General features: G+C 41.1%; 1 protein-coding gene across 1 annotated transcript in view; it reads right to left on the reverse strand.

The window, feature by feature from the left end:
- Window positions 1-13,479, reverse strand: part of Lmpt (Limpet) — a 1,284,547-nt gene extending 1,271,068 nt beyond the window's left edge. The window contains exon 1 of the mRNA XM_067135221.2: window positions 13,362-13,479. Within this exon, the coding sequence (XP_066991322.1) occupies window positions 13,362-13,406 (45 nt within the window). The 5' untranslated portion in view covers window positions 13,407-13,479. The remainder of the gene's footprint in view (window positions 1-13,361) is intronic.
- Window positions 13,480-14,246: the final 767 nt, after the last annotated feature.

Raw genomic sequence — 14,246 nt, forward strand, 5'->3', positions numbered from 1 at the left:
GTACCTGAGATACTACGTTTCATCCTCAGTGACACTACAGTTCAAGAAATTTGGTGTCGCATCCGCCGTTTCGATAAAATACTGTGAAGCCTCTAAACGTGCCTGCTTCTGATCTTCAGTCAAGTGATGTGGCACAAGACCAGAACACGTTTGCCTCTTCCTTAACTTCTGGGTAACGATTTGTCACACGGATTCACGGTTAATCTGCAGTTCATCCGCTATCATGCGCACAGTTAATCGTCGATCGTTCGTGATTAATGTCCTCACCTTCTCAATGATTTCGTCACTGACGGCGGTCGCCGGTCTTCCGCTACGGGGGTTGTCAGAAACACTTTCCCGGCCACCTCGGAAACGGGCGAACCACTCATACACACACTTCAAGGACAGTGCTTGATCTTCATAAACACGTACCTGCATTGCATACGTTTCTTTCGGTGTCTTGCCAAGCTTAAAACAAAACTTTACATTGATATTTTGGTCGTTCATGTTCTTGTTCGCAGTTCAGAATCAACGCACTAAACACGCACTGTGTCAAACACGTCTTACACGGCACACACACGATGCTCAAATGAGCAACGTTGGGAGGAGGTGGTCAAAACCTGCTGCTACGCAGGTGCAGCGTTGTGTGTCGCCAGTGTTGCCGGATCGACCGTTCTGACTTCATTCACCGAACTTTATTGTCAGAGTTTGTATTACGTTCCCAACCAATATAGATGAGAGGTGGAGAAGCGATGTTCGATATAAACATGGTCAGAGGCAGATAGGCCCTGGTGAATATTGTATCGTAGCTAGACTAGAAATTGCTTAGAGTGGAGGAGGATTGATATCATTCTAATGAGCTTACCATGTTTATAGGAAATAGTACAGTTCGATTTGAGATTATACTTAATTAAATTAATTTCTTGAAGAACCAGATATCTTAAAAACCGACTAATATTTCATTGCCAAACAATCCTTCAGCAGTGGACGACCATAGAATACAGCACTCTAGAGTGCAAAATTCCGTCATTTATTAGTAGGATATATCCCTTCATACAGGGTTGTCGTGAGGTATCGGACAGTTAAACTGGGCCAAGTCCGCATGTGCGACTGATTGCTTTCGCGACTCCATCAAGGAGTAAGTAAGGAAGTAGGTAAGTAAGTAAGTAATGCTTTATTTTGCCTAGTAAGATTCAGGCCTTCTCTTCCATCTAACCAGGCACAGAAATGTATATACAGTATTAGATTACAATGATTTAAAATATGTACAATATGACGACTGGGTATTAACATATGGATAATTGTTTTTACTATCCATCTTGAAAGCGGAAATATTGCTTAAAACCAATATCCTATATGTAAAAAAATAGCATATGATAAAAAGGATTAAGAATTTTAAGTTAATCTTCTACCAAGTCATACATGATAATAGAACATAGGATCCTCACTGGTGCAAAAAATGTATCCAGAGAGCTTCAATGAAGGTGCGAATAGCACTTATCCCTCTGATACTTTCAGGAAGATCCCATCGTCGCCATAAAGCAAGTTCTAAAAAAAAAAAAAATTCAGGAAGGAGGTTCCACTCACGGCAGGCAAGTAGTGTGAAATAATTATCGTAATTGCAGAAAAGAAAGAAAGAAAGAAAGAAAGAAAGAAAGAAAGAAAGAAAGAAAAGAAATTTTGTATACTGAATGCTCATTCAGAAGTCATATTAGATCCCCAATAGATCTACCATCAGCTGTCATAGAGAGCCTGGGCGCCACTATGGAAATGCTAGTTGCTTTACGTCGCACCGACACAGATAGGTCTTATGGAGACGATGGGACGGGAAAGGGCTAGGAGTTGGAAGGAAGCGGCCGTGGCCTTAATTAAGGTACAGCCCCAGCATTTGCCTGGTGTGAAAATGGGAAACCACGGAAAACCATTTTCAGGGCTGCCGACAGTGGGGTTCGAACCTACTATCTCCCGAATATTGGATACTGGCCGCACTTAAGCGACTGCAGCTATCGAGCTCGGTGACTATGGAAATGAGGAGTGATGCAGTTGCCCATTGTTTTCATCACCAACTTAAGGTGTTATCATATATTGGTCTGTGAGTGTAACTGAAATGTACATAGTGTACCAAATGATCCAACAACCCATTATTCATCACACTGTCCTTACTAGCAACCTCAGTCACTTCCACATTATCAGAGACAAGGATTAGACTGAGACACGTCACTGAAAGCAATAAACTTATTCTAGCCCACGAGCACGATGTAAGGATGTCTAGGATGTCACCTTATGTTTTCGAACACCCTATCCTTCAGGCGATGACATAAATGCATAAACACCAGGTACATTGTTGGTGTTAAATCAGGGTAATATTTGGACGGCGCGAGAGTATTCCGTACTTCAGGTCACCCATCTCATGTTTCGTAATTTTCAGGGTTGTCTACTAAGATCAGAGGAACCCTCCTACTGACCAAAGATGGATACTTTCTTTATTTAAGTCACAGCACATGACAGTGGTGACGATTTTCCAAATATTGGAAGCTTGTGCTGTACACTACACTAGCAACTTCGGAGTTAGAAAGTGCTTCTGGGTTCACCAACTTCCAGCCACTGCCCCCTTCGCTTGTGATTTTCGTACAGGATCTACCTTTCATCACACGCCCCAGTCAGATCGTGCAGGGTTTCATTCCGGTGACAAACCAACAGACCACTGCAACTGTGCTTTGTGATTCTCCGTCAGTTCCTGCGATAACAAGTTGTCCATTTTCCTCTTTCCTTTCTCTATTTACCGCAGAAGGTCGGAAAGGATTGAAATGGAAATGGCAGACAAGAATCCCGACGCTGTTGCATGGATTTGTTTCTACATATATTCTTAAAGCGCTGTTATTCACCTTTGATATGTGTCCTGTGCAGGGCTTTTTCTTTCTGGAGGAACGCACCGGAACGACGTTCCGGTACCTCTTCGTGGATACAAATCTCTAAAAAATATTTAGACTTCAAATATGATTTTTTTCAGGTTAAGGAATTTAAAAACAATTATTTTTACTGTTCTCGCGTTAAATGACCTTAATTGAAAAGGAAATATCGCATATCGCCTTGTTATTTCGAGAATCGAAATCAATCAAAATCGAAAACATTTTGCCGGTTTGCGGGCAGCATGGAAATACGGTATTCGTTCTTGTTCTTTCTTTGCTCACTTTGTAGCTGCTGTTGTGTATTGGTCCCAGTTCTAGTTACGTTTCATCTGGATTGCCCATTGCCTGTGTTTGTTGCATTCTCAGCCGCAGTTTGTACTACTTCTTACGCGGCAATAGACATAACCTAAATCTGTCGACCACGAGGCGAGAATGAAAAGAATTTCAAAATATTTTGTGTGCCTACCCCCAAACGCAAAAATTGCCCAAGCAGTTCATCAGTCCATCAAACTGGAGTATCATCAAACTCAAGTGTGGAACTTGAAGCAACAGATGTGTCGACGAGTTCCATAAAGGTCTGTAAAGTTCAAAGTGAATTTCAAAGTCTGTGGCCTAGTTGTTGGACTGTAGAACAAAAGAACGATTTTGTAAAGAAAAACGATTGGTTGTATTTTCACGACGGCAAGTTAGGTTGCTCAGCGTGCAAAAATGTTGGAAGTTTAGGTGTACAGAAGAATGTGGGTATGCGACTATCAAAGAGTGGATAAACTGTGAAATTGTGTCTTATGGAGAAAATCGTAAACAGAAGCTAAGATGACGTAACAGCAAATGGAATATACAAAAGCTTGATGTCTTCTACAGGAGCACTAGGGTCCACAGAAGACTTTCTAAAGGAAAATTTAGTTTCACTGACGTGTGATGGTGCCGCAGTAATGTTTGGAGTACGTGGAGGAGTTTCAAAACTTTTCAAAGACAGATTTCCTGCCATTTTTTTGTAGCATCGTGCTAGCCATAGACTGGAATTATCAGTACACGATATTGTGAAAGAGATTTTTGGCATCAATAGATTTAAGAGTTTTATGGACAAATTATATGTTTTGTGTCACGCCTCTCCAAAGGATGCAAGGCAGCTCCAGTCATGTGCAGCTACACTGGAGATGCAGATTTTAAAAATTGGAAGAATTATGTCCACAAGATGGGTTGCATCCAGCTATAGAACTGTTTTGGCTGTTTGGCAGGATTTTGAAGCACTGGTACTTCATTTTGAAAGAGGTAAATCAGAAGATGGTTGTTACAGAAAGACAAAATGCACTTATGAAGGTCTTCAGAGGAAAATAATATCTGTGGAATATATTTTGGATCTGGGATTAATTTGCGATGCTTTGCAAGAACTATCTGAACTAAGCTTAGATCTGCAGGAGAGAAATGCTGATCTTTACAAAGCCTACAACAAGATTGAGTGTCTTGTTGACATTTGTGAGAAGAGGAGGTCTGTCCCAGGGCCTTACTATCAGAAAGCTCTTGAGGCAGCTGCAAATCTACAGTTTAAGGGTGTTCCATTGCATATGAAAAACAGAATTTATGATCCACCAATCACTCCGAATGCTTTCTATGAACAACTTAAAACTTCCCTACAGAAAATATTACTTTCCGAAGAAGGCACTGAACTGTCAAGATGTGCAAGAGTTCTGGATTCTAAGAATTGGCCAGAAAACTCAAGAGAAAATATTCTGTATGGAGAAGCAGAAATAGGCACACTGGCAAGAATTTCCAACTGAATTAAGGAGAAGCTATTCGAGCCTTCAGAGATATCTGAAATTCAAGGAAGAAATGCCCAGGGAACTTTCTCGGGTTCGGAGGACTCTCAACACAATCTTCAAGCGAGTGTGAAAGGGGATTTTCTCAGATGAACTTGATTGTGACTCCAGAACGTCTCTGTCAGTGAAAACCATTACCTCATTACTATTTATAAGAATTGTTGGACCTCCTTTGACGGTACTTGATGCAACGAAGTATATCAAAACTTGGTTGTTACAAGGTCGTCATTCAGCCATGGATACAAAAAGCAAGACCAGAAAACGAACTGAGGAGGATGATGACATGTCAAAAATTTGGAAATTGTTTAGAATTCGGTGTAAATAGGTTTCGACGAAAATTGCATGCTTTCTTAAATGTTCGGTAAATCCCATGTCTTCTTCCTTAATTTCCCTCCTGTGAGTTCCGGCACCTCTTTTTCCAGAAGAAAAGCCCTGGTCCTGTGCCTTATTCATCTTGGAAACAGGGTTCCCGGAACGAACATTTTCAAACTTTGTATGGCGTAAAAGGCGGCATGTTGTGGTGACCTTCAACGAGTGTCACTCATGGTTCCACCGGTCTCGTACTACACAGGGAGGGTTGAATGGAAATATTGCATTCGGCCACTTACTAGCCTCTGCCATTTACCGTTAAGTAATAACGCCTACATTTCAAGCCTTCTGTGCTAGACATTCAGAACAAATGAACAGGCTCGTCCCTCGTATCATGTGTTTACTGAAATCCAGATACTTTTTTTTTTTTAGAAGTCACTCTGCGTCGCACCATCACAGATAATTCTTATGGCGACAATGGGATAGGAAAGGGCTAGAAGTGGGAAGGAAGCAGCCGTGGCCTTAATTAAGGCACACCTTGGGATGAAAATGGGAAACCACAGAAAACCATCTTCAGGGCTGGCAACAGTGGGGTTCCAACCTATCTTCCGAATACAAGCTCACAACTGCGCGCCCCTAACCGCCCGGCCAACTCGCTCGGCCCAGAGTTTCTAGGGTTGAACGTTCAAATGACCATTCTGACTCATTCAGACTATGTTAGAACTGAATGGTATAATAATGTTATTCGTTTTAAGTCCAGAGACGTGCTAGTCGTGTGGGATTCTGTCAGCAAGGTGGCCGCCAAACTAATTCCGGCCAATGGACGTGAGATTCATGAAATGAAAATTCACTTCTGTGTGGTTCGGATGCCATGTAAAACTGGAGGTCCTGTGACTATACGAAATCGACAGTCACATAAAACTACAAGCTTGCTTTCTTTTGTGTTACGTCCCATTAACTAATTGTACGGTCTTTGGAGACGGCGAAGGGTCGGAATGTTGTCCCACAGAGTTCTTTTACGTGCCGATAAATCAACTAACACGAGGCTGGTGTCTCTGAACACCTCCAAATACCACTGGACTGAGCCGGAATCGAACCCGCCAATTTGAGCAAAGAAGGCAGGCGCTCTGCGTCTAAGCTACTTATCGCGGAAAAACCACTCACACTCCAATAACATAACTACGACATTATAGAGGGTCAGTCTCGATGTTAAGTTCGTTAAAGTAATAATAATAATAATAATAATAATAATAATAATAATAATAATAATAATAATAATAATAATAATAATAATAATGGTTTTACGTCCCATTAACTACATTTACGTTCGGACCCGTGCTGCAGGGGGCAACGCGTCCGCCTGTCACCCGGCGGTCCCAGGTTCGATTCCCGGCCGGGTCAGGGGTTTTAAATTGTAAATGATTAATATCCCTGGCCTGGGGACTGGGTGTTTGTGTTGTCCTTAATGTTCCTTTCCTCACATTCAACACTTTACACTCCCACAATTTCCACATACACATAACATATGGTGCAAAATAGGGACAAAAGAGATTTTTTAAAAACTACATTTTACGGTTTCCGGAGACGCCGAGGTGCCGGAATTTCGTCCCGCTGGAGTTCTACCTACATGAGTCTGATGTATTTGAACGCCTTCAATTATCACCGGACTGAGCCAGGACCGAAACTACCAACCTGGGCTCAGAAAGCCAACTCCTTAACCATCTGAGCCACTCAGCCCGGCATTCAACATCGTATCACGTTTCATAGCCGCTTGGAGAATCACGTTCTTTTAATTAATTATTCTCCTTTGATACATTTAGGCCTATAGTGCAAGGTTTTAAGAAATACTTCCTATTCTAAAATGGACACATTTGCCACATTTGAAAACTGAAACGTCCATGATCACGTTCTCCCCATTCCTATTTTTATCCCATCCTTGCTTCGCCGAAAACTTCCCATGTGGTATTGCGACGTTACGCCACTAGAAAAAAACTCAGAAGAGGGCATATCTAGTCTCAGTGTATTAGCGGTACTCACAGGCGACCATCTTTATGACTAGCATTGTCCTGACCATCGTAAAAAGAATCTAGCCACTCCAAGGAATTCACTTTAATCATTTTATTACCGCAAAATAATCAGACAGATAATGACTTCAAATTTCGACTCCATTTAGACCCTAATAATAATAAGAAGAATAAGAAGAAGAATAGCAGTAAGAATTGTACCGGAGGTACACCTTCTCCGTGCATTTGAACTGAGCGCCTTTGAGAAGGCCATCTGTGTTATCAATATGAAACTATGTATTAGAAGAAGGTGGTCCTTTAATCTTCAGATGTCTCTACTGTCGACTTATGTGCCCTCTCTGGCGAGAGGACGGACAATTAATTTTTAAGCGAATTTAATACTGTTTACTTTGGTAAACCTTATGCGTTTGTAAATTGTTTTTTGTGCTGAAGTTGTCAGCACTGCATGGTTTCCGTCAACCAATCAGAAATTTTTGTAGCTATTTTTGTAACCAATTAGAATTGGGGGTGTGTACAGGCATTCTGCCAAGAGAGTTCTGGAACTTTCCCCTCTGCTGTAAAAGCTGGGAGCTTTTCGGACATGTCTTCTTCATCGCTCCAGTCTAGAGTGCATACGGTGTTAGTGGAGGCAGGGGCAGTCTTGCCCGTCGTCGGAAGGCCAACCAGCTCAAGGTAATGGCAGACATCTTTTAAATATGTGATACCTCCAGAAAGTTAACTTAAGGGGAAGGTTTCAAACTTCAGTCTTAATGTAAATTTCTAAAGTTTAATATCACCGTTTAAATGTAAATTTCAGGCAAGTGTAAGGACTCTATTCAAATTCCTGCAGGGAAAGAAGTAACTTAGGGAACAAAGAGTGTTCACCCTCTATTAATCCCCATTCAACTTGGTATGGGAGTGACTATGTTTTTCTAAAACTCTAAATTCTTCAAAACCTTTTGGTACTTAATATTTTTGTCATCTAGTCAACCTCTGTAGTATAGGCTTAGTCTCTGTGACTTCGGGCCATAAGCCCATACAGGATTTTAGGTGTTTTTCAGAGTGTACAGTATGTAAAAAAGAGTGCAAGTGCTTCGCCTCCTAGCATTTTGCTCATGGCCGATTCTATTACACCTTTTCTTTTGTACATTCAGGCCATTTAGAATGGGCACTCATTGCCCCTGTTTAAATTATTGTAATTCATAGACAAGTGTGGATCAGACCTTCGAGCAGAAATAACAGTAAATACTGTTTTTGAAGTTATCTAGCCTAAAATTAGGTGAGAAACGTGTGCCTTTGAGAGTCTGGACTGTTATAAATTGTGGACCTCAGTGTACTAGAGTGTAAGTGAATGGAGCAAGAAACGTTCTTTGAAATAGTTTAACTTTGGAGCTACAAGATCATTTTTTGTAAATTACTGTGTACCTGAAGTTTGACGTAAGTCATTCCTGTTATATGAGCTGAGGAGCTCATCTTTCTTCCACTTAACTGTTATTTGTTGCTGTCAATTCCTGTTATTTGAGCTGACGAGCTCATCTTTCATCCATTTAACTGTTATTTGTTGCTGTTCATTCCTGTTATTTGAGCTGACGAGCTCATCTTTCTTCCACTTAACTGTTATTTGTTGCTGTTCATTCCTGTTATATGAGCTGAGGAGCTCACCTTTCTTCCACTTAACTGTTATTTGTTGCTGTTCATTCCTGTTATTTGAGCTGACGAGCTCATCTTTCATCCATTTAACTGTTATTTGTCGCTGTTCATTCCTGTTATTTGAGCTGACGAGCTCATCTTTCTTCCATTTAACTGTTATTTGTTGCTGTTTATTCCTGTTATATGAGCTGAGGAGCTCATCTTTCTTCCATTTAACTGTTATTTGTTGCTGTTTATTCCTGTTATATGAGCTGAGGAGCTCACCTTTCTTCCACTTAACTGTTATTTTTGCTGTTCATTCCTGTTATATGAGCTGGCGAGCTCATCTTTCTTCCATTTAACTGTTATTTTTGCTGTTCATTCCTGTTATATGAGCTGACGAGCTCATCGTTCTTCCATTTAACTGTTACTTGTTGCTGTTCATTCAGATCATTTACCAAAGTTTAAAGTCAAACGAAAGGAAATAAATAAAATTTAAAATTTCAGTGTTTCAAATTATGCTTTGATCTTTTCGCTGTCCACCCATTCCCCCGGCACCTTCTTGCTCCTCTGCGGTCCAAGATATTCCTATAATAATAATAATATTAATGTTAGTGAGCGAGTTGGACGTGCGGTTAGAGTAGCATAGCTGTGAGTCTGAATTCGGGAGATAGTGGGTTCAAATCCAACCGTCGGCTGCTCTGAAGATGGTTTTCCGTGGTTTCCCATTTTAACATCAAGCAAATGCTGTGGTTGTACTTTAATTAAGGCTACGGCCGCTACCTTCCCAATCCTAGCCCTTTATCTCTTACTTATTACATACAAAAAATAATAGGTTTTCTTCCCCCTCGAATATCTGACAATCCTGTGATGAGATACTGTACTGTGATATTTGTTTGGCCAGATTCAATTATTCTTGTAAACTTTTGTGTTATTAATTGTCCCACCATTTTCACGGGCTGCACAGCATAGTCGGTAAGGTGCTCGTCTTCCATGCTAAAGATTACGCGATGAAATCCCGGTACAGTCAACAGACATTTCAGGGTACTTAAATGCAAGAACCCAATGTCAGTAGATTTACTAATACAATGAAGAACACAATTTCAAGGAAACATTCCGGCCCTCCTACAGTATGTCTATTAAAATCGACTGCAACTGAAGGAGCTTTTAGCACATTGTATTATTAAACCTTCCACCTTTTATTCTATACGCGATTACAGATTTCTTCTTCTTCGTCTTCTTGTTGGCCTTTTGCCCAATTATTTTGGGTTGGCACTCATGTGGACTGAGCCCAGTTCTGCGGCCGGATACCCTTCCTGAGGATAACCCTATTTGGAGGGATGTATTCACTATTGCGTTTATCTATTGTGTATTTTTCTTTTGCTATTTTCTTTACGTCGCACCAACACAGATAGTCTCATGGCGACCATGGGACGGGAAAGGCCTAGGAATGGGAAGGAAGCGGCCGTGGCCTTAATTTAAGTACAGCCCCAGCATTTGCCTGGCTCTATAGTGGTTACTAGTGTGATGTGTAGTATGTTAACGATGATGTGTATCTTAGAAGATCACATACACCCAGCCCCCGAGTTAGAGGAACTAACTAGATGTGGCTCAAATCCCTAGATCTGTTGGGAATCAAACCCGGGCCCTTCTGAACCGAAATTCACAACGTTGACCATTCAACCAAGGAACCGGACGATTGCACACTAGGTAGAAATCCACAGCCTGTTTGCAGTCATTCGACCGGGTCAGGAATGAAATGAATGAAACCCCATCTAACGGCGAGGATAGGAGTTGTGTTGGCTGCCGAAGCCTGTCGGACTCCTCTGGGGCAATGATTAATGACTGTCAGATGAAAGATGACAGGAAAAACCGGAGTACCCGGAGAAAAACCTGTCCCGCCTCCGCTTTGCCCAGCACAAATCTCACATGGAGTGATCGGGATTTGAAACACGCAACTCAGCGGTGAGAGGCCGGCGCGCTGCTGCCTGAGCCGCGGAGGCTTACTCGATTGCAGACTAGATATTAAATGTAAATATCAAACACTGGAGGGTATGGTAAATTTAGTTTAATGACTAGGGCCGGAAGTGCAGCCATTAGGCAGGCAAATAAGCACTAACATAATAAACATGTTTTAATGTAAGTCACTTAATACAGCTGTATCATAATATATTTGTTAAACTTTTAAAGCAGGTACGAGACCCGGCATTCTTCTTTTATCAGTTAAATTAAAATTATATTGTTATCATTATTATTATTATGATATTATTATTAGAGTACGCTAGAAGTATATTTTCCTTCCACTAATTCGTAAATAATAGCACAAAATATACATAATAACTCAAAAAAGACAAAGAAGACATTAAATTTTCAAACAGGCAACGGAAGATAAACTAGGCCAAAAAGGCAAAAGAATAACTGGTCCTACAATCCCAAATGTACGGAAACATGTTTATCTCTATATGACACATCAATATATCCACCTACTGAGCTCGATAGCTGCAGTCGCTTAAGTGCGGCCAGTATCCAGTATTCGGGAGATAGTTGGTTCGAACCCCACTGTCGGCAGCCCTGAAAGTGGTTTTCCGTGGTTTCCCATTTTCACACCAGGAAAATGCTGGGGCTGTACCTTAATTAAGGCCACGGCCGCTTCCTTCCCACTCCTAGCCCTTTCCTGTCCCATCGTCGCCGTAAGACCTATCTGTGTCGGTGTGATGTAAAACAACTAGCAAATATATATATATATATCCACCCAGACAAAAAAAAAGGCATTTTGTTTAACTTCCGGGCTCTACTTATAACGTTTGCTCACGTCAAGTCAACAAGTCACGGCCCATCGTTTCAATCCCCCCCCCCCCCACCTTTCTCTCTCACCCTCCCGCCATGACACTGATAGGTTTTAGTCTTTTAAGCGACCACTGCTCAGCCCCAAGGCCTGCAGACTAGCAGGTGACGCGTGGTCAGCGCGACGGATCCTCACGGTTACTATGCTTAGCTTTCTAGACCGGAGTCGTCGTAGGCCGAATTAACCTCGAACCAGTCCCCAAATCCAAATAAAAATGCATGACTTCGCCGGGAATCAAACCTGGGGCCTCTGGATAAGAGGCAGGATCGCTACCCCTAGATTAGGGGGACGGGATCGCTTCAATCTCAACTTCCCTGGAACACAAAATCATTCAAAGTCCGCAATGATACTTTTTTTTAACCATTTCGAAAGAAGAAAACTTTGATACTGACAATTTTCCACAGCTGTGAATTAGTTAAGAAAGCCCCGTTTAGATAAAAATAGACAGCATTTAACATACGGTAAAAACAAATTCGGGTGGTATTGCCTTCAAGTGGCGTGATCTCCAAGACTATCCCAATATTCAAGGACGTCTGACTGCTGCAGCGAGTATGGCACGGAGAACTAAGACGATTGTACAAGAGACGGATTGGAACTGACAGTCAAAAAATAAGTTTGTATTTCAATGATTACCTCACAGGCCTTACCGTGTGGTGTGCCAAGTTGAGTAATATCGCAGCAGGACACAGAAGTGAGGTGAATGTTACTGGTTCCAGTTGAAACTATGGTGTTCATGCAGAATAAATATCAGCCGATCTCGGTAGCGCAGTCGGTTGTAGGTTTTCTAATATTTTTTATGCCCAATATACAGGGCTCAATTCTGGCTCCGGCTGAAGTCGAAGCTATTAAAGGTGTTTCAGTGCGACAACTCCGTGTCATTTGTTTCCGGCACATAAATAACTCCTGTGGTACAAACTTCAGACATCCTGGCGTCTAGCAAAACCAATACCATTTGAGACAGGCGTTAAACAAATCTTCTTCTTCCTCCTCCTCTTCTTCAGCTGTTGCTGCTGCTTTTCCCATACTGTGCAGAGATCGCGAGTCGTCATGTAGACTTGACCCAGTTTTATGATCATATGTGGAGGAAGGCATGATATTCTACTACTACATGTTCTTATGGTGGTTGGCGCTGTGGTGTGCTGTGTGTAGATGTAAACGTGTGTATTGAAACAAACACAAATACCCAGTCCTCGAGCTAGAGGACTTAACCAAACATGACCAAAATCGAACCCGGGACCCTCAGAACTGAAGGCCATTCCGCCAAGGAGTCGGATGAACTTTCTTCAGTTTATCCTAGATATTTCTCGGGTCGCTTAAATTTTGGGTTTTGACCAGGGATAGACTGGATGCCCTCCCTGACGATTTTTCGGGGGTAAGCTCCAACTTGAGATCCTCCGGGATTGGAGGATTTTAGTCTGACTGGAACGTCAGTTGGTAAACCACTGTGTTACTTATGTTCCCTGACGAACGTTAAATAAATAATACGACGAAACCAAATGGCATAACCAAAATCTAAAAATAATATTGGAGATCAATAGAAAATATATATCTTCAAAAATGTATTCCAGGAACATATCTATGTATTTATGCACATCAGGATTCAAAATAAAAGCAGAGAAAAACAAACAAAGCAATACTTGGAGCCATCTAATATTATTCGCATTCATGAACGTCCAACACACGTTACAGTAATGCTCTTTCGTCTGTCAGAGACTGTCACGAACGCCCAGCTGACTGTGGATGCGGTGATGTCCTATGTTGCCGATAGGCGCGGCTTTACCAGCACGTGGTCGACAGCCCCTAGCGGCAGACTCCTGTCACCAAGGTATGTGCCCTCACCCTGAGAGATAAGAAATGCGGGAGTACTCACCGTATCTTGGAAGACCTGTCTTGGAGTTCTAATTACACCATTCATCCTTGTGTTTACCACTGTACACACAATCACAAGAAAACAATACAAACACTCTCACACACGTCCGGTCTCGCGAGCTCAACACGCTCTTCTGCTAGCCGCCATAACAGCTCAACAGGTGGCCACGCTTGCCAACCACTGCGCCGGATAATACACTATTTCCTCAAAGCCTCGCACAGCCGGCTGGCTATTCATACAGAATGCCTAGCACTAGCGCTCGACCAGCAAGGTCGTTCACGAAACATCTACTGAATCATACATTCATTCACAACAACTTTTTTTAACGTATGGTGTGAACCGAATTCTTCCTCTCTACTAATGAGGAGATTTGTTTTATGTATGTATTTATTTATATTATCAACATTCATTCACTTAAACAGTTGGTGTGAAGGAATTTTTCCTCTCCACTAATGACGATTTTTTTTTTTTTTTTATTTTAACACACCATTACTTATAAAACATTTGTAGGAAAAATATAGAATAAAAACGAATAAAAAGATAACAATGACAACATACTGTAAATACAAAGAAAATAATAAATATAGAATTATAATGAAATAAATAAATAAATAAATAAATAAATAAAATAATAAATAAATAAATAAATAAATAAATAAATAAATAAATAACAGATTATCCCATACTGTGAATGTACATGAATTTAAAGCAAAGACAAAACTATGTCAGTAAGTGGATAGAAACAACAATATTTTAACAATAAAATCTTTTTAAACCCCCATTTCAATATACATGTTAAAAATATGTTAGACTATTTCTGTCATATGAAGAAATGAAACTCCATTATGTTAAGATCTTGTTTATATAGATGTGGAGCGATGTTTA

The sequence above is a fragment of the Anabrus simplex genome, chromosome 1 (assembly GCF_040414725.1).
Source record: "Anabrus simplex isolate iqAnaSimp1 chromosome 1, ASM4041472v1, whole genome shotgun sequence".
Lineage (NCBI taxonomy): Eukaryota > Metazoa > Arthropoda > Insecta > Orthoptera > Tettigoniidae > Anabrus > Anabrus simplex.